Raw genomic sequence first — 25,838 nt, 5'->3', positions numbered from 1 at the left:
TTTCATCATTAGAATGCACTTAAATTTTGTTGTTTGTATGTCCTGGCTGGTTCTCCTCATTGCAAGTAGTGCTAGACATGTCCAGCACTTGAGCCATCATATGCATCCAGGTGATTTTTCTATATATCACAATTGCACTTCATCGTAATAGTCATGACAATCTCACATCATATATTTTTTCAGGTGGCTCGGTGTGCTCGAAGCCTACGAGGTTAGCTCTTGAGAGGGGCCTTTTTGGTTTTCTGATATTACCTTCATATTTAATTAGTGGTCCTCATGGTTTTCTTTGCTTCAACTCAATTTGTATTTTTCTGTTATAGATGAAGTGCTTATGTTGTGAATGTTGGTTGTTTGTGTTCTTTAACATCATGCATAAGTGAAAATTGCAGGGAACTTAAGGCTGCTCCTAAGGGCCTCTCCTTATCAAATGTGGAGTAGGTCATTTGCTTCTGAGAATGGTACACACTTGCATATGCTTATCTTGCCTGCTTTTGCAGCATTAGAAACTATCTCCATTCTCCTGCGACTTGTTTGGAAACGAAGTATGTTAATCGGAGAAAAAAAAAAGCTCCAGGGGACTTGGTTGATGCTATTGTTCCCTTCATGGGTGAATCTATTACTGATGGGACTTTAGCTACCTTCATGAAAAGTATGTACTTCTCTCTTTGCTTCATGCATATAAACATGGTTGTTGATGCTTATGCAGGCATCCCGTCACGCATATACATATGTTGTCAACCTCAAAGTTTCCTGAAATAACTGGTTAAGTTTGATAAACAAAGTCGAAAAATCATATTTTTTTGGTTCTGTGATATCTAATTGTTCCTATCTGAAACATTTAGGGGCAGGTTCTTGTAAATGCATGTAATGTGCTTGTCTTTTTACATTCCAAATGTGCTAATTGTCTAATGGGCATGATATCTGGCACAGAGCCTGGTGATAGGGGTTGAAGTTGATGAACCGGTTGCCCAGATTGAGACTGATAAGGTTTTATTGTTTGATTTTTATAGCGTAGCTGGTTACTAGAACTGTTTTCATTATGGATCTTTGTTTCAGGTGACAATTCATGTAAATAGACCTGTAGCTGGGATTATTTAAAAGGTCAGATGTAATCTTAATTTGGCTTCCGATAATTTTCTCCTATATAGTTGATTCTTCCTTCTTGCAGTTGATACAAAATTCAGTGCTTTTCGCCATTGACAGTTTGCAGCCAAGGAAGGTGATATTGTGACACCTGGGACTAAGGTTTCTGTAGTATCCAAGTCTTCTCCTAGCGGCACCCATGTTGTCCCATCAGATGATAAAGTGGTCAAAGATGCTCGACCACGATCACCTCCTGCTGGTGCTCCCCAACCAACTCCTCCAACAGAGAAAATTGACAAACGAGTGCTCAAAGAAGAAGGTTCAACCAAAGAAAAGCCTAAAGTAACCTCAGATGCAACCCCCAAAACCTCACCTTCCAAACCTCAGTTACCTCATCAAGGAAAGGGAAAGAGGAGTAAGTCTCTTGGGTTTGCCTATCAGAATTATGTTGTGACTGCAGATTTTGTGTCCGATTAAGACCATGATATATTCTTCAATTGTTGTTAAAAATACAGCTTCAGTCTTTTGAACTTTTCTGGTTAATATGCATATGCTAATACTTTTTTAAGCCATGAACTCTATATTGTATGACAAATCTGATGAAGCTTCAGTATGAATATTAAGATGCCTTTGTAGAAAAGCTTGGTCTCATGTCAGGTTTTGTTAAGGTACTTAATTTGATAAGTGATTAAGATACATTTTCGTTGATGACTCGCATCTTAATATTTTTGTGATTTCTGTGTTCTCAGGTTGCTTTGTTTTCTCGATCCAAAACCAGCCAGCCAATCATCAATGCAAATCCGATGTTATATATAGAAAGTGAACCAAGGTATGTTGATTGATATCAGAGAGATTTGTAAACGATGGTGTTGTCACTTTTGACTGTATATTTATTGCCTTGTGAGGGAATATGGTTGGGTGATCGATTCTTAAATATTTTTTTCAGGGCCTTGTGGATCCACTCATCAGGAATGCTGATAGGTTGAATTGAATTTTGCGGGATAGAGAGAGGAGATAAAAGCAACCTTGCAAAGAAGAAGATTCCTGGAGACGACCCCGTTGGGAATCGATTGATATTGCTACATTATTTGCGGGGATCAGAAACCTTGTGAAGAAGATAAAACAGTAAGATAATATCAATTGGATGAGATGATGATGATTGGAGGCACATTTACCATTTCCAATGGAGGAGGAGTACACCTATTATAATCACACCCCCACCCCCACCAGTTCTTCACTTAGAAAGAGCTATCTTCCATATCTTGTGACTCGACGTAACGTGTCTTCCTCTTTTCTTAGGCATGCACTCCCTCCATAGTGTCTCTGCGATAGATACATTAAGACGTGGTTAAAGACTACTTAATTCATTTATAGTCACATTCAATACGGATGTCAATAACAATAACAAAACCATGAGTTTTAATTATTTAAAATTGATTATATAGATTTTTTTTTATCATCATTGAAATATATTTAAAAAAAATTATATTTTTAATAAAATGTAATTGCAATGACCGATTTAAAAGAGCACAGTAGAAATTATTTGTAGCTACAGTTGACATTCGATTTATGGATTTGGTTGTGGAACCAATCCTCTATTTCATGGGAGAGGAGCTTTGATCCTAACAACACACGACAGCCTCTAGCAAGCAAGCAAACAAACAAGCGGATTAAGAAGAAATTGCATGCTTTTAGCTCACCATAAGCGTGGTTGCAAGCAGAAACCAGAATCTTGATAACTACAGAAATTTGCTTGCAGAGAATGTCATACATCTCATTAAGGGATATATCATGGTCCTGTCAAAGATACAACTACTGATAAAAGACCACAATTGATGAAAATAGCAAGCACGACAGACTTATACAACCAGAAGAACCAATCAATCTATGATACATGAACCTTCATCCTAGAAATTAATTGGAATAACATTTTGAATAACAAAGATTGAATGAATCTTTTTTTTTACTTAATCATATAAGCTGTTTTCCAATCAATTCTGTGCTGATCTTTTCTAGGTTAAACATCTTTTACTCTGCTTTTTTTTTTTAGGGGTCAAACAAAGAGTACTACATCCAAAGAGTAACACATGGGTTTCGTGAACCACAGAGGTAGGTATTGATGCACTCACTACATGGGTTTGATGTAACTTGGATGATCCATCAAATGCGTGAAATCATATTTTAATTCTACAAGCAGGTTCAAGTAGAAAAGATAATAAAAAGACAACATCTGAATAAGTTATATCTCACCCTTATACATCAATCCTTTGCTCTTCTGCTATTACTGTGATGCTTGGATCTCTTTTCTGTCCTTTTTCTTTTTCCTAGTTTCTCTTCCCTTGATCTCCTTATCTTGGAACGGCATTTCCTTGAGCTACTTGTATGGCACACCCTAGTTTCTGTATCGGAATCATCACAAAGTGCACTGTCAAGCTTCAGAAAGCTTGGTTTCTCAGGGCCAAGAATACGGTTTTCCCATTCTTCCTTCACCCGCACATCATGACTTGGCGAGTGACCAACTTGATCAGAACATGTCTGTGAAAGATATGGACCAGCTTCATCCATTCTTGAACCTACAGCACCTCTGCCCCGCTTCGCCCTGTATACAGTCATGAGAAATTGGTCAAAATGTGCTCGAAAGAGCAGAAACGCTGATTATGTACGTGCAAAGGCAAATGCTTCAGGTACCTATGCACCTAGGTAGTACCATAGATATCTAGAATGCTCTTAACCATATTGAGGTTAACAACTACGAGGCCTAAAGTAAAATCATTTATAACCTCGAGTGAAGAAACTCTTCAACATCTTCGTCTCTTAGACCGTCATCTTCATATGAGCAGCAGTCTTCTAGATCTTGTTTTCTTGTCGAGCATGAGATGGTGGTTTTCATGTTCTCCTTCTTCCTCGAACTAGAACCCATATGTGGTGAATTGGTGTGATGCTTCTCACCCCTACTTTTATGTCTGTGTTTATTTGATCTATCCTCAAGCTTAGCTTCCAACTCCAGTTCCTTCTCCCGAGCTCGCCACATTTCAGTAACCTCAACAGTTCGATTTGCTGATGAAGAACAGAGGGCATCGATAAAATTAATGAAGATAAATGAAGCAAAGACATATTAGATCAAAGTAAACCTTCAGGTATTTCTTTGAAAATAAAATGGCAGTACATTGGCATATAAAAAATAGCACTTGCAGTTCCACTACATGGTTTGCTAAGTGGTTGGTCATGGTTTCTCAGAATCATGATTTTATTAGACACCAGTTGAATTTTTCTCCATGAAACTTTTTGGCCTACCAAGAACCAGTGACATATTTTTTGGTATCATTTTCCTATAAGACACTAGAAGCTCATTTCTCAAGCACTAAAGGATAGTTTGCACCCTGCTGCAGTTCAAGAAGATAAAATGGGGTAATAGAAACATTGGACACTAATTCACAATTTAACTGAATGGACTTTATCAGTTTGCTACTAGAAGAATACATATATATATGTTTCAATAATTTTACAATAATTTACAATATCCTTGTGCTTTGGTATAGGAAGTAACACCAGGGAAGTAAGAGGGCAGATGAGACAGCTGTGATCTGATTTGTAAAATAGGCTACGTGGTTTGGGTGACCTGGCTGATCAACTGTCTCCCAATTCCAGTGGGCTTAATATCACAGAAAAAGCATTCCGATCCCAACATCAAACACACTAAAACCCTTTTACAGACATGCTGTCCTTCGAGTCAACTGCATATATGTATCGTCACATACATGCAATGCATGTAGATACCAATGATTTAAAAAACGTTAGGCGCCAAGATCCCAAAATGCTCGAGGTGCTAGAAGATTGCTCAAGCAAAACGAGACACTATAAAATATTAAAATATAAAAAAACATATAATATAATTGATAAATATGATTATATAAATAAAAATATGACATTAAATTAAAAAGATCCAATAATAATTTTAAATAAACAAAGATTAGGAGTGTTAAAATCTAAATAGTATATTATCAATATAGTAAATAGAGATTACTTTGTACAGTAGTTAACAATCAATTGTTAATAGTATATTATTTACTGCTAATAATAGTTAGAGGGGGAGAAAAGAACTATTAACAGTAGCAAAGGAGGATAAAAGTGTCACCGATAATGGAAAGCGGGAAGGAGAAGGCAGGGGTGACAAAGGAAGCTTCGGATGACAACAATAGCAACGGAGGATTCAATTTAAGACAGCCGCGACAATGGAGGAAGTTGCGAACGATAATAGCAGCGACAACAACGAAAGCTCCGGAGGGCATCCATTGGTGCCGGAGGAACCTACGATCCTCTCCCCCGACAGTGGAAGGAACTGCACACGGAGCGACGATAGGAGGAAGCTACGAGCTCTTGTTAGGTCGTCGGACCCGTCCCTCGGTGATAGAGGGCTCAATCTGCTACGTTTGCGATGGAAGCAGTGGCAGAATGTGTCGGCGGTAGAGGCAGAAGTATGCTAGGGTCAGCTTGGGGTTGCATGGGTGTGCAAGGGTGGCTTTTGCAAGTAAAATACTGGTTATTTGGTTCAATTGAACCAACTAACTACTGTTGAATCAACCAGACTTAAAAGTCTGGTTCGGTTGCTTTATTTGAACCGGGCACTAGCTCGAGGCACTCGACGCTTGGGTTCAGGTGAGTGCCCAGGCGGTGCCTCATCGAAGCGGGCTGCCTGGTTCACCCACGAGACGCTCGGGCCTCGTCTCCCCTCGCTCGAGCGCCTAAGTGAGCACCCGAGCGCCTATTTTAATCACTGGCAAACACAACAACCATGCATGCATATCCATACACCCACATGCTAGCACATACATGAACTTTCATGTATAAAAGAATATCACAATGCACGAGGCTCACATCAGCAAGGTCTGAGGGTCAATGTACGCCGCCTTACTCTTGCAAACAAAAAGACTATTTTCATGGTCGAACCTTGGTTTCATAAGTCGTAAAGAATCAACCTTGAAGTGACAACAAGGCTTGCCCACATGAATACGTATACACATACAATACACACTAGCTGCCAATTTGTGCCTCATGAAAGATACATGCCTATGCAAATTGCAAGATTAATTGCCTAAAATTATTTTCTGAAACTTCCATCATTAAGAATAAGAACATCAAAAACAAAACAACATCAAAAGACGTAATAAAAACAACCAACATGTATTCTCTATTTAACAAAAACACCATGGAATCAAGAACTATTAATAAATGTATTCTACATGTTGCTAAACTTGGTTTTCTATTTATCAACCAACCTGTCATTTGAAATATTATATAGAATCCAATCCTTTTTTATTCTTCTCAAGGAAGAGGGTGGAGTTCGAGATGAAGTATAAGTTCTTAATGTTTGATAGATTTGTTCTGAGATAACTACTACAAAACTACAGTGGCGACAGACTGATTCAAGAGTCACAATCTAGGCAATCAGTCAAATTCCAAATATCTTTCAGTTTAATAAGCCAAGTAAAATGCACCAGGAGATGATCCGTTATATCAAAGGAACATGTCTCTTTCTGTTTGAAAGATATAGAGCCTATCCATCTAATTAGCTACTTTAATGTAGACTTTGACAGCTAATATAATTTATCAAGTAATTAAATATTCAATTAGCTGAATGTTTTAATTGATGTAAATTATTCCAATTAAAAACTGTATTTTGAAAATTTCCAGATCCTTTACTAATTCTATTTTTCCTTTTCTTTAAAATACTGTGATCAATGGTTTTATACACTTAACAAGAGTCTGTTCATTTTTAATAAAATTTACTAGCCTTGGGCCATGAAAAGGCAGCCATGAATATGACAACTCTTTCCTTCCCCAAAGATAAGATTATTATAAAGAATCCATTCAGTTATTACTGATTATGTTTAACTTGGACAAGTTTTGCAATAAACCGAAGCCATACATCAAATGTGGTCACCCAATATTGAAAATGAAAATCCAAATAGAAAGAAGCTATGCAACAAACCTTGCTGCACTCCAAGAACAGTAGCTGTCAAAAATCGTGAATTTGGTCGACCTCTAACATTAGGCTGGTGGAGATAAACATGAACGCCTTCTTTTTCAGCTTCCAAGCGCAATCTCCTGGCCTCTTCCATCAGTAAAGCAGCAAGCCGATTCTCAGTCTCCAGATCCATATCAGGCATTCAGGCTGTAGTACAATATTGTATTAGATATAAGCAAAGCAGAGAATTCAAATAAAAAAAGTTAGCATTGAATGCATAATAGAGCATTTAAAATTTTCAGCCAGCCAAAAATATATAAATATAAAAAAGCACATCAGAGTTGTCACAGCTAACATCATGGATTCATATGCTAGATTCATGAGAAGCAAGGTTGTCAAACTTTCCTACATAGGATTGGAAAGGGGGTCAACAAACTTGGATTGTAGGATCAAATTGTAAGATCCTACAATTTAGAAAATAATAAATTTAAGATAATATATATACTTATAGAAATTTATGAATATTTTTTGTTATGATTTAATAACTCTCAAATATTGTTAAATTAATAATTGCATTTTTAATAAAGTGATTGCATAGTTTAATAATAATATCTCTTATTTGAATTAATAATAATTTTATTGTTTTGTGTCTTTTTTTTTCAGGTTTACAAGGATTCAATTGGTCTCTCTACTCGAGAATGATACCCAAGAGTGTTTGTATATTGGTATTGGTGATGAGATTTCTATTGTAATAATCAAAGAACATTCTATTTATTAGCTTTGTTTTGGAGATATTCTGATTCTTGAGCTGTGACCTTGACCGAATGCTTCTTTCATGACTGGAAAAAGGCACACAATAACCGTTTTTTGCAAATAAGAGGTGTTATATAAGCAATGCTCATTGTCGAAACCACGATTGTCCAACTCGTGACCTCTCATAAGATCACATGATACTATGGCCCACATCGGGCCTGGCAAGTTGAGATGGTCCTTGAAATGGAAATATATTGATTTTATTGAGTGGACTCGCAAGTGGACCCGAGCTCACTATATTTACGTTTCAAGGACCAGTCCAATGCACTAGGCCTGATTAGGGCCAAAGGATCAAACGATTTTACAGTCCTAATTACGAATGACAACCATGGTTGTCCATCACAACTTTTCAAGCTTGATATGAGTTAGCTTCACATGACACAATATTTTGTCTTGTCTTCAGCAACTCAAAGGTGTAAAATTGGCCACTGATGACGTCAAGCTATAGAACTAATATATAAGACTGGAATGTAGAATCCATTTGCAACTTTTAAGAGAAACATGGGGAACAAAGTAAGATTTCTCCATAGTCTTATAAAAAAAGAATAAAATTAGCTTCCATCACAAACTAAATTTCTCATGATTCACAACCTATAAGACATTTACTACAGAATAATTCTTTTGATCTTAAAAAAAAGTGCAGGAAACAACAATATTCATGATGTCAAACTTAACTTTCTAAAGGGTTCTTGACTAGGATATCAAAAGTCTTTGTATGAAGTCATTGTTCATACCATTAATTATGCTAGGCATTTAATATTACATCAAGTAAACAACTATACAGAAGGAAAAGCCCATTAAATGATGAATACATTGTTTGATCACTGGGTGATCCAACAACAAAGATCAAATTTAATCTCTGCATAGCTAAATTTGGCATTTAGTGTTATGCAGTGTTCACAAATGCATTGATAAGGTTCCAAAATGCCTGAGGTGCCAGGAGTTTGCCCGAGCAAAGTAAGACATTCATCGATATAAAATTATAAACATATAATTAAGAAGAAAGACAATTATTAAAATAAAAATTAGTTAATACATGAGTTTCATGTCATCGTATATTCAAGATTTTACTATTAAGATATCAAAATACATTCATTTAATCATCTATAAAGCAGTGGAAATTGAAAAAAATACCATTGACAATGACAATTTTAGTTTTTTAAACAGTTTATAAACTGGTATGAACAAAAATTAACCATTATTAACGATAATTAAAACTGATATTAAATTCAAAGTTTGCCGGATGGGGCCTGTCCGGGCGAGATAGAAGAGGAGAAGGGGAACCTGCCAGGAGAAGCAAGATCGTTGGAGAAAGAGGCAGAGAGAGAGGAGCTGTGGAGGCTCGGCGAGGGGCGGCGGCTCTGCTGTGAAGAAGGGAGCTGTCGAGGTGGCTCGGCAAGGGGCGGGGAAGGAGGAGGAGAAAGAGAGAGAGGGGCGCGAGGAGGGGAAAAGAGGAGGGAGGGGGTAGAAGCACAGAGGAGGAGGAGGGTAGGGGGCTGTCAGGGAGGCTCAGCTGGGGGCGGCCAGGAGGAGGAGGAGAAAGAGGGACAGGCGAACCGTCGGCTGCCTTTGCACGCGGAGACAAAGGAGAGAGAGCATCGTCGATCTAGGGTTAAATCCATTCTCCTTCCATCCATATAACGATACGCGTTCCCAATTTACTCAATTCAGCACTCAACTCTCGCCCTTCTCAACATCTCCCGACTCCTCTCTCGTTCACAGCCCAGTTCAAGACCCGTAAACCTCGTCTTCACACCGTTCCGTCGATGAAACCCCAACCGATGCTCGAAACAGGCAAAGATTGGGCCACCGTGTTCGAACGACGAAAAGAAGAAATCGATCAAGATAAGGGAAGAGCCGAAAGAAGGAGAGTGGGAATCGCACCTGAATACGACGACGGGAGCGGAGGAGACGATCGCCTCGGCGTTCACGACTGCCGTTTCGGTGGATTCGACGACCCTAATCACCCCTTTCTACTCGTCCGTAGAGCCGACGCTCGCCCATCCCACTTGGTGTAGAACCCGGCTCAGGCCGCTTCGACTTAAGGTCATGGGCCGAACCCAACACTCACCTATATAGTGAACCGTGGAAATCCAACACGCCACGTATTATTAATAACCCGACTCGTTCTCGAGTCCGGTTAACCGGACCCATTTTAAACCCGGTTCGAGAGCCTAGTCAGCCGCGGGGACGACCGAGTGGGACCTAACTACAGTAGGAATTGACGAGTCAACGCAATGCGAACAATGACATCGAGGGAAACTTCACCACTGATCTTGTTCGACATTGTCCATCCCATCAGCAGCGCTGTGATGTGGGAAACTTAGAACACTGGTTCATCAGATCAAACAACATGTAGATTTTCCTGGCTTTCTCATCCTTCACTTCTGCATCGATTTGAGGTGAAGAACTGCATCAGCAGCAGAGACAAGCGTAGCTAATTACGTGTGGTGAGGCAAAGATAGCATGGCTGGTTCTGTTGCTCCATCCCTGTCTTAATTGTCTGAGAAAAATACATGCCTGGTAATTAAGTGTGGTGAGGAAAGATCGCATCTCCAATCCAAATGAAGAACATAACAAAGAGACTTGTAAGACTGCAATGTCCTGCAACCATGCCAAGCACAACTCCATTCATTCACCGCAGTGTTGGAGTAGAGATAAGCACATGGAAAGAACTCCATCAGTTTCTGCTGAGGAGAGACCAAAAGCCAACTGCTAGATGGTAAGAAAAGCTTCTCATTCTCTAAGAGCCACAGTGCAGGTAAGCAGTGGATGGAATCATGAGTTCAATGGCAGGTGCTGCAAGAGAAGGCAACAATTGGAGCTTTCTTCCACACACACCAAAGATGATGTGTGACAATACTAATAGAAAAGCAATCCATGTTTGAGGCTGCATGTGTTGATTGCCATGGTGGGTGTCACAAGAACATAGAGAGTGAAGTTATAGACAATTTCGAATGAAGGTAATCTCATTTCCTTCATTTGAGTTAAATGGATATCAACAGGCAAGACAATAGATCCAAGGAAATGAAATCCATATTCTGAAACTGTACAAGAAGAGTAATAAAAGCTTCATACTTTCGACAAAAAAGATATAAAACTAACAAGTGAAAGCAAATCCAAGAAGAAAAAACCGAAATGACGATGACTGTTAATCTTTTTCATCTACCATTAAAGAGAGAAAACAGCTACAAAGATTACATAAGAGCAAATCCACAAACTCGGGCTTCGATCTACAAAGCCAACCAAGCTAAACAGAGTATTGACAAGTAACACTTTCTCAATGTTAAAACAAACAAAACATCAGACGGACTTACAAATATAGGGCTGTTGTGTCTGATACTACAATGTCCAAACAAAATCTGGTGCATCATTTCTCGGCCCAGCAACAGTTCGATAAACATAAATCTTCTCCAACTTGTGGAGATCACTAAGATTTTCTTCAAACTCATAGGTTTCTTCATTTTCATTTATGATCTCCACGTTCAGCCTTGGCATCTTTGCCGCAAGAGCCTTGCAACCTCCCAGGGTGATGTCGCAGGACGACATCCAAAGGGATCGCATTGTTTCATATTTTGCCACATTTTTCAAGAGCGCAATATCGCCGAACGGGCAATCCCTTATTTCAAGTTTCCTGAGATTTTTGCATCCATTGAGCACGTAAATCATCCCCTTATCACTATCACCAGCAAATGCAATTGACAGCATCTCGAGACGTTCTGCGTACATGCCAATGTACAAGAAAACCTGATCTGTTAAACGACCTGACAACGACAACCTTCTGAGGTTTTTACATGAACGCACGATTGCACCAAAACCTTCATCAAGTGGCTGATTAGTGACAGGGTCTGGCTTTCCAGGATCAAGGATGCATAATCTGAATCGTGTGAAATGTGGGCAATTTTTTGCGATGGTTATTAGTGCAGCATTTGTCATTTGGTAGCAAAAGTAAAGCAATGAGTTAAGTTTAGGACATCCTGAAGATACAGCAAGCAAACCTTCTTCAGTCACAGAAGTAGTTCCAGCACCATAGATGTCGCACGGAAATACCCGCAACTCCTGCAACTCTTTACAAGTGGAGGCCACAATAGCTAATCCTTTATCCCCTATGCTATCCAACACCTGTGAAATGATCGGCCTATAGTTAGCATATGTTTCAGAGAGAAATTTCCATCATCTCAAAAATGAATTGACAAAATCTCACCCAGAGCTTTTGAAGCTTAAAACAAAGGCAAATTATCTTGATAAGGTCATCACCCTGAATTGCAGGAGCGTAGCTCAAGTTAAGAACAGTCAAGCTTGTGCAGACAGGATAGACTGCTCTAAGGCAGCAAGGAGAAGCATCCCAGAACCCTGACAAGTTCCTCAATGACTTGAATTTGGGGAAGGAATTCATGAGCGTGTGATAAACATCGGTTCGGTGGTCAACTGCAAAAGATCCAGTTCCAAGGTCGACCAAGTGAGATGCCCGAGCAAGGATCTTGTTTAGTGACTCCACGGATACTGCAGGGCTAAGCTTCAAGCTCCTGAGATTTGGGCACCTAGCAACTAGCCTCTCCAGAGCACCTCCATTGACCTCTCCTTTAAGGCAACCAAAGTTTAGGGAGACCAGAGAAGTACAGGAATCAGGGAAGAAGCTGAGCCATTGGCACCCATGGTCTTCCACCTCATTTTCCTGTAAATCCAACTCCCTCAGACCTCTGATAAGCAGCAACAAAGCAAAAAACAAAAGAAAATGTTACCACCTTTTAGGATGCACTTTAATCAAATGGAAAGGCTAAATTTACTTCATAGTCACAAGAATTTAAGCCTAACACGTTGGCAGGTGATCACTTGCATATGCATTAACACATCTCAGGCTCACAAATGCAGCCGATTTGGATTCAAGGGAGCAAAGAAAGCAACTAATAATCAATTTAAATGCCTAAACAGCAACGGATAATCCAGATAAATTTCTGCATGAAGCAAAGATGAAAGCTTAGCAGCACAATATAGAAAAGCTCAGCAAAAATACCGCTGCTTGAGAAAATGAATCCTTCAAATTCAACTCAACCAAAACACAGCAACGGGCTTATAAACCTTAGTATAGATGGAGATGCATCTGCAAAACATAGTAAAGATTCAACCTTGAACTACAGCAGCTGATAACATACAATCCCGAAGAACAATTCCAGCAGAGAGTACACTTTCGAGATATGCTTGTTAAGGTAGACATTCGAATGAAACGAAGTCAAACACAGATAGGCAGCTCACCTGCAATATGTGGCAATCGCAGCAAGCCCATCCGTACTAAACCCTTCACAGCTAATGAGAACAAGTGACTTGAAGTTGGGAAAGGAGCGCGCAAGGAGCTCAAGGCCATCATCGGTGACCACCATTCTCTTCAGCCGCAGCTCCTCCAGACCAGAACAGAGACGCGCCGCGGCTACAATCCAGGGGAGCGCGAAGCCGCCCCAATCGTAGGGAACCAAGTTGAAGTCAGCGAAATGGGGCTTCCCCTTGACGCTCAGCGACTTTATCCCGGGGAACCTCGCCATCACTCGCTCGGGTCGGATGGCATAGCAGTTGCCAACAAACACAGTCCGGCGGCTGAGCCGCTCCACCTGATACCACGCCTTGCACACCGTCGACACCGTGTTCCGGTCGCGGTGTGACCCGACGAAGTCGAATATGTGCTCCACCACCTCCTCCGGGAAGTAAGTCATGGCTGAAGACTTCAACTAACGCAATCCTTCCTCACTTCTCCTTCCCCATTACGGAAGAACAAGAAACCGAAGAGATTTGGAGATAAACACTACCATAACTAGCGGAAACACTATAAACGAAGCAACAAAGCTTCCACCTTTTCACTGCCGATCCCCTTGACCACAATTGAACTTGGAAGCAAGCTCGGATCTACCCAAAAATGACAGAAAGGACAGTCCTTTCTTGAACAAACACATAGAAGATAAGTTTAGAGGGCGCTAAATCAAGCAAAAAGCACTCTTTATTTTTCGCACTCAAATCACATCGGATAGAAACAAGGAGAAGATTTGGGGGGAAAACTCACTCGAATCACATGGAAAAACCCCAAAAGAAGAGAAAATCTAACGAATCATGAAAGAACAACACATGGAAAAACACCCAGCAACAAGTCTAAACTACTACGTAAAGGATAAAACCTAGACAGAGATCTAAAGAATGATGCAAAGGAAGAGGACAACTTCCGCTTCTCTTCTCTTTTCGTCTCATTTTTTCTCGCTTTGCACACGCTCCTTTAACCGGAGTTGAGAATCCGACGGTCAATATGTTTTGTCAGATTCCGTGGACAAGTACAAACCGTTCGATCTCGGTCTCCGGTCCTTCACCCACCGCTAGCGGATAAGGAGAGAAAGGAAAAAGATTAATGAAATTTAAAATACAAAAATTACTATATTATTGTTTTTTTATTTTTAATGATTAGGCGTGTCAGCGAAAAATAATTATTTAAATGGGTTTCTATTATTTTGAGGAGCGAATATTTCGGAGGGGGTGCAGCAGAATGGACGGCAGTGATCCGTTGTACCTGGTGATAACGAGAGATCGGACGGTGGAGATGCGCGCCATCCCTCTCTACGATCCCTGCTGTCCTGGCAATAATTCCCCACTAATTGACCCAACGGTCACGTGGCAGACGTCGACGGTGCGTGATGTGACGCGCAGGGCGCCTGATGGACGGGTGCTGATTGCTGGTGGGAAGCGGACGAGTTGGTGGGGCCACCGGCCTTGTCGTTTGGCGAGGAGGAGTGAGCGTATGGGTGGGTCTGCCACCGGTGCCGTCTCGTCGGCAGCCGCAACGTGAGGGCGCGTACCCACGGTCACACCCACCTTGTGGTAGTGGTGGGGCCAACTAGTGGCATGGGCGGTGATTGGGTCGTGCCGTGATAGCTTTTCTGGTTGTGGTTTGGGCTGATAAGACGTGCACTCCATAGAAAATATGGCGAATTTTCGGATTTTTGGAAAGTATTCTCATTTTCAAAAAAAATTAATAATATTTTTATTTAATATCTGAAATATTTTGATCTAACAGTCGGATACTTATCCTTTTTTTATATAGATCGATCTATATGATAAATTGATTTAATTACAATATTTTTTATATTAAATTATAATATTTTTAATAATAAAAATTATAATTAGACAAGTTCAACTTATCCATAATAAAAGTGAGAGAAAATAAATAGATGATTGAGGGTATTTTAGGCATTATATAAAAAAATAAGAATGTTATTAAAAAAAATGAAAATGGACACTTTTCAGAAAAAAAAAAAAAAAAGAGAACCCACTCTAGAAATATTATTACATTTTATGCATGAAAAGTATGATTAGATGTTCAATTAAAAGATAATGGAGAGTGAGTGTGAAAGGCATTGCATTGCAGCACTGAAAACACCATTTGCTACAATTGCTAAGAGCAAGAAACAAGTGAAGGAGAATGTGATATCATTTGCACTACCAAAACATTGAGTCTGATGAACTATTGCTTCCACTGACATGGAAGAGTTTGGGAATCCCATCTCTGTTCATCTTGGTCTTATCTTTTAGTGCAGTGCAATGCAATGCAGAGGAGCAGTGAGTTGCAGGCTTTAGCTTTTGGAGATTTTTCTTTTGCTGATGTGATTGAAGTCAAAAGGGGCTTTATGACCTCTGGGAGTCTCTAAATCCTGTCTTTCATAACTTCCAAGGTATGAAGGAGTGCTTTTCATATTCCCGTGCAAGAAAGTCATCAAAAATCTTCAACCAATGTCCCAAATTCCAAATAATAATAATAATAATAATTTTTTTTTTTCCATATTCTATGTTTTGTTTCTCTCTATAGTTCTTATCATTGTTGCTGCATCTATATTGTACATGAAGTATTTTGTATAATAAAAATATATGCAATAGAGTTCTTTTAGAAAAACTCCTTTTTAAAATCATTTTATTAAAAAATTACTATCTACTATTTAATAATCTTAAAATATATTGCATGTGTGATGAGCAAAATAATAAGCTTCATTATGTTAGAAAGGCATAACACACATGATACATAACCATTGGAAGTGTATGTCATGATTTAGTATTATATATATGTATATATATATATATATATATATATGTATATATATATATATATATATATATATATATATATATATATATGTATATGTATATATATATGTATATGTATATATATATGTATATATATATATATATATGTATATGTATATGTATATATATATACATATGTATGTATATATATATATATACATACATATATATATATATATATATGTATATACATATATATATACATACATATATACATACATATATATATATACATATACATACATATATATATAATTTGTGCAAAAAAACTCTAAATTGTGGTTCTCCAAAGACAGTCAGGCCTGAATTATTAGATGATTATCTATATTTAAAATTAAGTTAAATATTTGATGTAAATAAAAATATTTACATTGATTGTCTGATGTCATATGGATCTCGAATCAATGAAAATATTTTCTAATACAAAAAAATTATGTATTATTATAGTCAGAACACATTTTCGCTTCAAGTATTAGAGGAACTTTCATCGAATATGATTCTACAATTAGTTTAATTATACAAAGTGCATTTGACCCTCAATTTGTATTTCAAATATGAATCGATATTTGAGAAATTTTCTTCAAATCACATCAAGCCTGAATGGTGGATTGAAAATATTCAGTTGCTAATGTCAATATTTATAGGATGATAATATATATTTTTTAAAATTGTTATTATTTTTTTATGATTTTATTTAAAATTGTAATATTATCAAAATGATTTAGTAAAAAAATAATATGATTTATATTTTATATTTTATATTTTATATTTTATTTATTATAAGATTATATATACTTATTAATTTAAATAAAAAATATTTTATTTTTAGAATAAATAATAAACATATTAAAAGAATAAATTTATCACAAAAAATATTTAATATATTCAAAATATAATTTTATCAAACAACACCTATTATATTTATTACAATATAATTTTCATTTAGTATTTATCAAACACTTAAAATATATAATCGATATTTTCTCCCAACTACATATTAACAATATAAATATATAATCGAACGCAGCAACAATCATCATTCAACTCATAGAAAGAACACATCAGCAAAACAAAACCACTTCCGATTTCTAGAAAGTTCCTCCGTCCAAGCAACCACGTCTGTCCTTAGGGTCTCAGTAGTTGCAAGAGTCAACCAAGTGTTCCCTGTCTTTAAGGCGGCCGGTTCCAAAGTCAACCTTTCCATCCTAACGCTTCGGTAGATTGCAACTCAACTGATTAATTACTGCTTCACGTCCAAATGATGTTTGGTTTCTTAATTCAACCGAGAATTATCGTTTAATACAAAATTAATGATCGGAAAGGATCTTGCAGTCATCGAGAGAGACGATTGACCAAATGACATGGTTGACCGAGACCGGTTCGTGCAGGATTGGATCTTGGAAGGCGGCTTCGTTGGTTAACGTGCCGGCTTTGACCAAGTTGGGCGTATTGAATAGGTTAGATGGGATGCAGCATTGGATTTGACTGATGGAACCACTGACCTGCTTCGCAGCGTTGACTTACTCGAGTTCGACACCGTTGGGTCAACTCCTATGAGCTGAAAGTTTAATGCAGTCAGACGAGAACAAAAGAAAGACGGTCAATGGTTGTGGTAGGTTTGAAGAGTATTCTCCCGCTTCACCTGTCAACAGTACCCCTCTCTCTCTCTCTCTCTTTCTCTCTTCTTACCGTCCACCCTACGTTTCAACGCGCGCTTTCTCCCTCTCTCTCTAAAATCCACGACGCCATTGATGACCGTACGCTCCATATAAACCCCACCGCCTCGCGCTCGTCATCCCCACATTGCCTTCGTCGCACCAACGAATCTGTAGTTCGCGCTCTCTTGTGAAGTCGCTGCCGGATTTGGGAGCCGAACACCGGCGTTGGAAGGATGGTGAGACTACCGTACCTGACCGCGCTCACCACCCTCTTCAGTTACGGCCTCCTCTTCGCGTTCGGCCAGATGAGAGATTTCTTTCGGAAGCTCATCGATTGGTCCAAATCCAAGGGCAAGGACCTCAAGGTCTGTTCTTTGATCCATGACCCCCTTGTTTCGCAGCCCATTGCTGCGGTCTTGCCCTTTTTTTCTTTTGATCTTACGTTGGGTTAATTGGGAATCCGGTTCGTTTTATTTTTGTGACAGGGGTATGCGCCCATCTGCTTAGGGCTCGAAGATTTCTACACCCGCCGGCTCTATCTCCGGATTCAGGTTTGTCCTTTCGGTTTCTCTTTCAAATCCTGAGTGTTCTTTCCTCTTCAAAACTTCGATTTGGGACGTTCTAGGGTTAAATGTTACATTGGATATTCTGACAAACATTTCCATGCTCACTTGATTTCCTGATAATATAAAACTTGCTGAGGGAAAACGAATTTAAGAACTGCTGAAAGCGCTAGGGTTTCATTTGCACGTTGTAGCAGTAAACTGCATTCCATGATGAAATTAATGACGGAAACAAATGGTAATTTTTGTTTCACCACTAAAATTTGATAACTTTAGCATAAATATTTAAGAACGTAAAGAAAACACCTGAGAAAGCTTGATTGTATTTCGAACTATATTGAAGATGATAGGATCTTGTTGTAACCTAGCCGCATGGTTTGTGAAGGAGATAAGTCTAAGTAGTTGACTAAATAAAGCCTATCTTGTCTAACAACACTTGCTTTAGAGTTTTGGCACCAACTTAACATGACCAGAACAGTTTATCTGTATCTATGTTCCAACTTTTACTTATTTTGGCGTTCATTATAAGTAGCTACGAAAGCAAACTAGCAAGACATAGTGCTTCATTTCAAATATGAGATGACACACACCTGAGCTACATGAGATTTTTTGCAAGCGTGCTGCAATCTTTACAAAATAGGCAACATAAACATTCTTTAAATTTTAGCTTACTATGTGAATTTTGACATCCAGTATTTTGAATTAACCTCGTGTCCATCAACCAAGCTCATTACATGTTTTGAAGGATCCAAGTGTAAGAATTATCTTGCATCGAGTCATTGTTTCTTTTTCTATGAGTGTTGTTCCTGATCTACTCTATCGAGGCTTTTAAGCCGGACGATATAAGCAAACTAGGATATCCAGTCTCCTATATTAGCCACCTCAAAACAAGGTTGATCTGCTGCAAATGAGTTGTTCATGCACATCATTTAATCAGCATGTCCTACTAAGGTTTTTGTTGGTAAGCTGCTAGTCTTTGAACAATTTGTTGATACCATTCTAATTTGGCAGGATTGTTTTAGCCGACCAATTGCGAGTGCACCAGATGCTTGGATCGATGTAGTTGAGCGTTACTCTAATGACCATAACAAGACGCTACAGTAAGTATTTTAATAGGTTTTTGAACTGTCAGAGACATGCAAGCTATTGTTATATAGAAAGCAGAGGTGGACCATGCATCTTATCTGAAACATACAGCATTTAGTCTCTCTTCTAAGGATATGGGAACTGCAAATCCTTTTCTGAAAATAACATAGATGAGCAGACTTACAATTTGCTTCTATTAGCAAGCATTTGAAAAGCTTTTTTGTAATTGAAATAGAAATGTGTTAAGATTTGATTATTTTTGTTACCTGATGCAGCCGGACCTCAAATACTACCAAGTGCCTAAATCTGGGATCATACAACTACCTTGGATTTGCAGCAGCAGATGAATACTGTACACCCCTTGTTATCGAGTCTCTGAAGAAATACTCAGCCAGTACCTGCAGCGTTCGTGTCGATGGCGGTAAGAATATTCTGCAGGTTATGTCAATTAGAAAAACAAATATTTAAAAGTTTGGATTAATTTTATTATGCTTTGTTTGATACCAGGGACGACAAACCTTCACACCGAGCTGGAGGAACTAGTTGCAAGATTTGTGGGAAAACCAGCTGCTATACTTTTTGGTATGGGTTATGTGACAAACTCTGCAATTATTCCCGCTCTGGTAGGGAAGGTATGTCTAATTCCTTGAGTAACCAGATGGTTAAAAGCACTGGACTTGCAGTGATGAGATTCATATAGATTTTGCTATCCCACTAACACCAATCATGGCCATTCTCAGGGGGGACTGATCATTAGTGATTCTTTGAACCATAACTCTATTGTCAATGGTGCCCGAGGATCTGGTGCATCAGTACGCGTTTTCCAGCACAATAGTAAGTTTAAAATGGTCAAATGTTATATTACCTCATTTTTCCTTGCTCTTAACTTACTTTTAAATGTTGTCTAGGCCCCTCACATTTGGAAGAGGTGCTGAGAGAGCAGATAGCTGAGGGTCAGCCGCGGACGCATAGACCCTGGAAAAAGATAATTGTTATTGTTGAGGGCATCTATAGCATGGAAGGAGAACTCTGCAATCTTCCTGAAATCATAGCAGTCTGCAAAAAATACAAGGTTTGATGTGTTACATGCTAATATTAGTTTCTGGTCTTTAATTCATATGCATCTCGAGAGAAACAGATACGAGAAGCGGATTTCTTTGCTTAAGCATTAGAAAGACTAAACTAATGGTTAAGAGTTCAAAAAACAAATTAAACAATGCTGAACAAACTTTTGTATGGAAACAGGCATACACCTACTTGGATGAGGCCCACAGCATTGGTGCTGTTGGAAAATCAGGCAGAGGGGTGTGTGAACTCCTAGGAGTCGATACAGCTGACGTGGACATCATGATGGGAACATTTACAAAATCATTTGGATCTTGTGGGGGCTACATTGCAGCATCAAAGGTAATCTTCTTGTTGGACCAAATTTCACAGAATCACAGATAAGAGTCGGGCCAGATTATAATGTAGTTCCTAAATCCTTATGTCTTATGCAGGAAATCATTCAGTATCTGAAGCACACTTGTCCTGCTCATCTGTATGCTACTTCCATGTCACCACCTGCTGTGCAGCAAGTTATATCTGCAATTAAGGTTATCCTTGGTGAAGATGGTTCAAATAGAGGTACTTAATTTTATCACATGTGATGAATATATATTTATTTATTTTATTTTGTTACAGGCATCTTTTTTTACATTTCTTGAAGCATAAAAAATTCTTACATGTGGTTTGTACGACCATACCAGGAGCTCAGAAACTTGCAAGCATCCGTCAAAATAGCAACTTCTTCAGGTCAGAACTTCAGAAAATGGGATTTGAGGTTCTTGGCGATAATGATTCTCCAGTAATGCCAATAATGCTTTACAACCCAGCAAAGATCCCAGCATTTTCAAGGGAATGCCTTAGACGGAATGTAAGTGTCATGCGATTTCTTGATGGTTTAATCATGATTGATAGTGGTATACTCAAACTTCAGTATGTGATTTTTTTCTTCGATGAGTCGTATATACATGTTGTGCTTGTGCTTGTGTCGTTTCCAATACTTTAAAGCTATATTTTCATCGAGGATATGTTGACACATGGAGTTAGTTCTTCAGGTAGAAATATCAGTTGAATGCACAATTAGATGCCCATATGGGCATTTAGGTGGTTTTGCATGCAACAGTTGCAACTTTAATATCATTTACTAGAGGGAATTAGCCTTTAATCACCTGTATGTTTAATACCTTTTCTCGTTAATGAGATGGCACTTTGATGTGTATGCACATTCAGCTTCAGGTTCTCTTCGCCGTAGCATTCTATGTTCAAATTTTCTTGCTCTTTTTCATGGCATTAGTTATAAATTGCCCCCTTTTTCCTTCCAACTGGTGGATAACAATTATTCCGACAACATTGTAGGTTGCGGTTGTGACCGTTGCATTCCCTGCAACACCTCTTCTTCTTGCAAGAGCTCGAATCTGCATATCTGCTTCACACACCAGAGAAGACCTGATGAAAGGGCTGGATGTAAGCAAATATCATACACAATCTTCCTTGGAATGATCAAATTTCTTGAATAAATAGTTGCCTCTGTTATATTTATATCTTCGTTATGCAACTCCAGGTTATCAGCAAAGTTGGAGACCTCGTGGGCATCAAGTACTTCCCTGCAGAACCTCCCAAGCATGTGGAGCAGGACAAGAAGACACTGTAGTAGAAGAAGACTCAGTTGTTGATCCACTGGAAATCATGCCACCGGCGACATCTTGGGTCGCATCAACCTTGTGCCTTGTCCAATTTTCTTTAAAGTGGGTCTACTTCTTGGGTTGTTTTCCGGAAGTTGAGTTTATTTGTCCAGCTGAAATTGCTTGTTTGAGTCTCTAATATGATCCATGTACAGGTTTAGTAAGTTGAGTGTGTTGTTTTTCTTATGATGTGGTCAATATCATCTCAATTTTTTGATGTAATAGTCTAGTAATCTAAGCTACAGATTATTTTCAATGTACTCTAATAAAAAATTGGTGGAATTCAAACATATATATTTCGACCCGAATTATGTTTGAGAAATAGTACTGTCTGGATCAAGGAATTTGCCTTATCTATGCTATTATTATTCATTGAATACACAATTGTCAGTTGAGAAATCTATATACATATCAAGGTTTGTTGTACTGTACCATATCGACGTTTCGATCCGGGTTCGGTATGGTATGGTACCAATGTACTGGGCGGTACATCCAGACGTACCGAACAGTACATCTTGATATATCGAGCAATTTTATATGTTTTTCATATTGTAGTAATACTACAGTATAATATTGTAACACTGTAGCGATACCGGACGATTCACGTATCGATAATCTGTCAGATCGGTACGTACCGCCCGGATTGATAGGCCTTGATACATATAGTCAAAGTTTCTAGCTGTGATTGTGGGCATCATGATTAATGATTTGTATTCGAGAAATTAGATGTTACTAAATGATTATAAATTGTTAAAGTTCGAAAAGGAAGTTTTTGAGGAATTAGTATTACATCTTTTCAGAGATGACTGGTACTCCAATTTGTCTTTCATCTACAGGACTAGCAATGGACTGCAATTCCACAGTCACCCAACTCCATATCTCCTTTGCTCATATGGGTTGGTAACTGAGCTCCCTTTGCATTCAATTAAATTACAGGCATCTGAGGTTTCAGTGCCGAAGGAAAAATGAATCCAAAATTGTTCTCAGTCAATAAAGATCAAACCAGTCAAGCCAAGTCTCTGTAGGTGCTATTAATGGCCATCCTCTCCCACCCACTACCCTTTGGCTTTATAAGGACTCAATTGCTCACATCTGTGGATGCTCTCCTCTTCCTCTCACGGAAACCCACCTTGCGTCACCGCTGCCACTGACCTCTGATCTATTTCCTTTCTTCTTCTTCTTCTTCTTCTTCTCTCCCATACGTCGGCATCATTCCTCAGCTCTGCACAATGGCATTCTCATACCATGAACATAATCACCCTTCCTTTGTGGAGTTTGCCCATCTTCCATGCACGCCCACCGAGATTCCCTTCCTCCCACAGCAATTGGAAGACGTGACGACCAGTGCTTCCTCTTGCTTCCTCCACTGCTACTCGCAGCTGCCGGTAGCCGATGCCACTGGCTTCGGTAGCAGCGGTTCTCTTGACATTGCCGGTTTAAAGCCTCCTTCGGTTGCTAACCAAGTTGGTCACGCACCAATGGTGGGCGAACCAAGTGACGGCGTGGCCCCGCAGCCACAAGGATCTGGAGAAAAGAAGAGAAAGATCGATAAAGATGAGACCAGCTTGATCACCGGTCGAGCCAAGGTAATAATAGCATCAGGAATCATCTGCTGTGCTGTGGGTTTTCATTGATGGCGAGCTGAGCTCTGGTTTTCTTTTGTGTTGTCGTGCGAATTAGGAAGGCAAGATTTGCAAGCAGAGAAGGCTAAGGGAAACCGACGACAAGAAACCTAAAGCCGACGACACGAAAGCTTCGAAGACTTGCGGGGAGTCTCCCGCGGGGTATATTCATGTAAGAGCAAGGAGAGGTGAAGCCACAGATAGCCACAGTCTCGCAGAAAGGGTACGTACACAGGGTCTCTTCAACATCATCCTCTCGCCAATTTGGATATCGTTCTTGCAATGGTAATGGGTTCGTTCACGGTGCTTGGCTTTCAGGTGAGAAGAGAGAAGATAAGCGAGAGGATGAAGGTGTTGCAGAGTCTCGTTCCCGGCTGCGAGAAGGTGCGGATGTTGAATCTTCTTCTCCTCATATGCTTTCTTTAACCTCTGTTCTATCATCATTACCGAGTAGGTTACTGGGAAGGCGCTCATGCTGGATGAGATCATCAATTATGTGCAGTCCTTACAGAACCAGGTCGAGGTAAGCCAAGGTCAACAATGAGTTGACAACAGCCTCCTCCTTCCACGGCATAATCTAACCCAATCCGATAACCTGTCTCCAGTTTCTCTCGATGAAGCTCGCTTCTCTCAACCCCATGCTATACTTTGATGCAGACTCTGATGAGTACATGAGCCAACCAGAGGTAGGCTAATCAAGGACCACATCGATCTCTGTGCTCTGTTGCTGGACACAAGTCTAACATGTTGGTTTCATGTTGATGGGTAATTGGTAGAAGATGATGAACCTGCAGAGATCAGTGGGAAGCATGCCACTGCCAATGTCATCATCTACTGTGCAAGCCAATCAACTTCAACCCATAGCTCTAGAGAATGGTGAGGTGATGAGACAGTCAGCACATTTTTTCCTGCAGGGCCAAGGGACCACTCCCTTTCCTCAGGTTTGATGATCCTTTCATCAGAAAGCTCATATATATGGTTTGGTTTGACACATTATATGAGAACAGAAGTCATGTCCCCAATTACCAAGTCAAGACCATCTTTTTCCAGGGTGGTAGCAGTTACATGATGCAGGCCATGGGCGACCAAAGAGAGGACACCAACTCTTCTTCCTTCCAGTAGTCAGTTGCTCGGTGAGAGAGAGAGTTGATGGGTCTTCGTTCCTCAATGGAGATTGCAAAGTAGGTGTCTGAAGAAGAAGAAGAAGGTGAAGCTGAGGAGAGAAAGGAGAGCCGACACAAAATAAAGAGCAGATCTTGGGAGGATCTTTGCTGTTGGCCTATTGGACCATTGGGATGATTCACAGATTCCGAGAGAGGTAGCTGATGTAGGTGGAAAATAGTAAAAACTATGTTTACAACATTGTCTGTCAGTGATCTTACAGTGTTACAGTATGTGAGAGGAGCTGAGAGAGAGAGAAGGAGAGGGTGGTCATTTGCATCATAGGATGCTGATATGACAGCCGTAGAGTTTGCCTTTGGCCTCTGTGAATAATAAGTTCCACCTTTTGCTCTGAAGTCAGTGACTTCCTTCTGCAACTATTTGGCTCGGTTTGAGCTGCCGAAATCCATATGAGGTCTCATCGAGCAAATGAAATCTTCAGAGAAACTTGGAAACGAGAACAGATCACATCACAAAAACTATTCCTAGTCAATGAGCTTTGTCGAGGAGACAACAACGTCAACTTAATTGCTTTGTTTGCCGACAAAACATCATTCAACCCATCCACAAACGCGAACGCACTTTACGATTGAGATCCATGCATGCTTGATTGGAGCCATGGATGTTGGGGTTTTCGTCCTTCCTTGCGTGTCATGCAGCAGAGGAGTCGAGTCTGGAGGAATGAATGCAGTGCGCAAGGAAATGATATCTACTTGAAAGGAGCCTACGCTGAAGAAGAATCGACTCGTTGTTTAGGTCACACGTCAATCCGATGGACTGCGACGCGTATCCTTCGACGTGCTTCCATAAGCATCTCTGCGTCGGCATCGTTTGAGCTTTCCATCCATCAGAATCATCAAGGCCAAAGCAGGGAGTCATGATCTCCATGGCCAGCGATGGCAACCTCACCGTGACACCGCAACAGGCTCTCTGGGTGTGGATTACTTGCACCATTCAATGCTTCTGCTGTTTCCCGGGACCGGAGGATGGGATGGTGGGGGGAACTCGGGCTGCGGCCCGGCCGACATGGGTCGGTGGCCGATCCGGGTTCG

The 25,838-nt window shown here is 39.6% G+C and overlaps 4 protein-coding genes and 1 long non-coding RNA gene across 7 annotated transcripts; 3 read left to right on the top strand and 2 right to left on the bottom strand.

The window, feature by feature from the left end:
- The first annotated feature begins 1,107 nt into the window (after positions 1-1,107).
- LOC135614968 (uncharacterized) lies at positions 1,108-2,324 on the top strand. The gene is made up of 3 exons (XR_010487787.1): positions 1,108-1,498; positions 1,833-1,912; positions 2,030-2,324. It is a non-coding gene; the product is annotated as an uncharacterized LOC135614968 (long non-coding RNA).
- LOC135614967 (uncharacterized) lies at positions 2,269-9,887 on the bottom strand. Of its 2 annotated transcripts, XM_065112875.1 has the most exons (5): positions 9,746-9,887; positions 7,073-7,255; positions 3,864-4,140; positions 3,334-3,682; positions 2,269-2,406 (listed from the first exon to the last, which is right to left on the bottom strand). In XM_065112875.1, exons 2-4 carry the CDS (start codon positions 7,248-7,250, stop codon positions 3,343-3,345), a joined length of 795 nt encoding a protein of 264 aa, XP_064968947.1. In that variant the 5' UTR covers positions 7,251-7,255; positions 9,746-9,887; the 3' UTR covers positions 2,269-2,406; positions 3,334-3,342. The 2 variants fall into 2 exon arrangements, with proteins under 2 accessions (XP_064968947.1, XP_064968946.1); XM_065112874.1 differs by lacking the exon at positions 2,269-2,406 and having other exon boundaries at positions 3,217-3,682.
- A 1,113-nt stretch (positions 9,888-11,000) lies between these two features.
- Positions 11,001-14,098, bottom strand: LOC135614964 (transport inhibitor response 1-like protein Os04g0395600). Its single transcript, XM_065112871.1, has 3 exons — positions 13,115-14,098; positions 12,066-12,561; positions 11,001-11,983 (listed from the first exon to the last, which is right to left on the bottom strand). The coding sequence occupies exons 1-3, from the start codon at positions 13,564-13,566 to the stop codon at positions 11,204-11,206; spliced, it is 1,728 nt and encodes a 575-aa protein (XP_064968943.1). The 5' UTR covers positions 13,567-14,098; the 3' UTR covers positions 11,001-11,203.
- A 3,620-nt stretch (positions 14,099-17,718) lies between these two features.
- On the top strand, positions 17,719-22,311 carry LOC135614963 (long chain base biosynthesis protein 2a-like). Its single transcript, XM_065112870.1, has 12 exons — positions 17,719-17,993; positions 18,114-18,179; positions 19,203-19,291; positions 19,553-19,698; positions 19,785-19,909; positions 20,018-20,111; positions 20,186-20,349; positions 20,523-20,684; positions 20,777-20,903; positions 21,026-21,192; positions 21,678-21,785; positions 21,883-22,311. The coding sequence occupies exons 1-12, from the start codon at positions 17,862-17,864 to the stop codon at positions 21,970-21,972; spliced, it is 1,470 nt and encodes a 489-aa protein (XP_064968942.1). The 5' UTR covers positions 17,719-17,861; the 3' UTR covers positions 21,973-22,311.
- Positions 22,312-23,105: 794 nt separating this feature from the next.
- LOC135613508 (basic helix-loop-helix protein 80-like) lies at positions 23,106-25,142 on the top strand. 2 transcript variants are annotated; one of them, XM_065110543.1, is made up of 7 exons: positions 23,106-23,589; positions 23,684-23,848; positions 23,944-24,009; positions 24,080-24,148; positions 24,231-24,311; positions 24,405-24,566; positions 24,676-25,142. In XM_065110543.1, the coding sequence occupies exons 1-7, from the start codon at positions 23,233-23,235 to the stop codon at positions 24,745-24,747; spliced, it is 972 nt and encodes a 323-aa protein (XP_064966615.1). In that variant the 5' UTR covers positions 23,106-23,232; the 3' UTR covers positions 24,748-25,142. The 2 variants fall into 2 exon arrangements, with proteins under 2 accessions (XP_064966615.1, XP_064966614.1); XM_065110542.1 differs by having other exon boundaries at positions 24,402-24,566.
- The last annotated feature ends 696 nt before the right edge of the window (positions 25,143-25,838 follow it).

This window comes from Musa acuminata, chromosome BXJ2-6 (assembly GCF_036884655.1).
Source record: "Musa acuminata AAA Group cultivar baxijiao chromosome BXJ2-6, Cavendish_Baxijiao_AAA, whole genome shotgun sequence".
NCBI classification, from domain to species: domain Eukaryota; kingdom Viridiplantae; phylum Streptophyta; class Magnoliopsida; order Zingiberales; family Musaceae; genus Musa; species Musa acuminata.
The sequence above is the reverse complement of the archived record's forward strand: the minus strand, read 5'-3'. Positions and strand labels throughout refer to the sequence as shown.

Excerpts from the sequence above, each read along its gene's own strand:
- LOC135614967 (XM_065112875.1), bottom strand. The coding sequence starts at position 7,250 with ATGCCTGATATGGATCTGGAGACTGAGAATCGGCTTGCTGCTTTACTG. Across the intron at positions 4,141-7,072 it reads TGTTCTTGGAGTGCAGCAAG|CAAATCGAACTGTTGAGGTT; the intron begins GTTTGTTGCATA and ends GTTCTTCATCAG. Across the intron at positions 3,683-3,863 it reads GAAGAGTTTCTTCACTCGAG|GGCGAAGCGGGGCAGAGGTG; the intron begins GTTATAAATGAT and ends GACTGTATACAG.
- LOC135614964 (XM_065112871.1), bottom strand. The coding sequence starts at position 13,566 with ATGACTTACTTCCCGGAGGAGGTGGTGGAGCACATATTCGACTTCGTC. Across the intron at positions 12,562-13,114 it reads GCGATTGCCACATATTGCAG|AGGTCTGAGGGAGTTGGATT; the intron begins GTGAGCTGCCTA and ends GCTGCTTATCAG. Across the intron at positions 11,984-12,065 it reads TTAAGCTTCAAAAGCTCTGG|GTGTTGGATAGCATAGGGGA; the intron begins GTGAGATTTTGT and ends ATCATTTCACAG.
- LOC135614963 (XM_065112870.1), top strand. The coding sequence starts at position 17,862 with ATGGTGAGACTACCGTACCTGACCGCGCTCACCACCCTCTTCAGTTAC. Across the intron at positions 19,292-19,552 it reads GACCATAACAAGACGCTACA|CCGGACCTCAAATACTACCA; the intron begins GTAAGTATTTTA and ends TACCTGATGCAG. Across the intron at positions 20,112-20,185 it reads ACGCGTTTTCCAGCACAATA|GCCCCTCACATTTGGAAGAG; the intron begins GTAAGTTTAAAA and ends AATGTTGTCTAG.
- LOC135613508 (XM_065110542.1), top strand. The coding sequence starts at position 23,233 with ATGGCATTCTCATACCATGAACATAATCACCCTTCCTTTGTGGAGTTT. Across the intron at positions 24,149-24,230 it reads CCTTACAGAACCAGGTCGAG|TTTCTCTCGATGAAGCTCGC; the intron begins GTAAGCCAAGGT and ends ACCTGTCTCCAG. Across the intron at positions 24,567-24,675 it reads GGACCACTCCCTTTCCTCAG|GGTGGTAGCAGTTACATGAT; the intron begins GTTTGATGATCC and ends ATCTTTTTCCAG.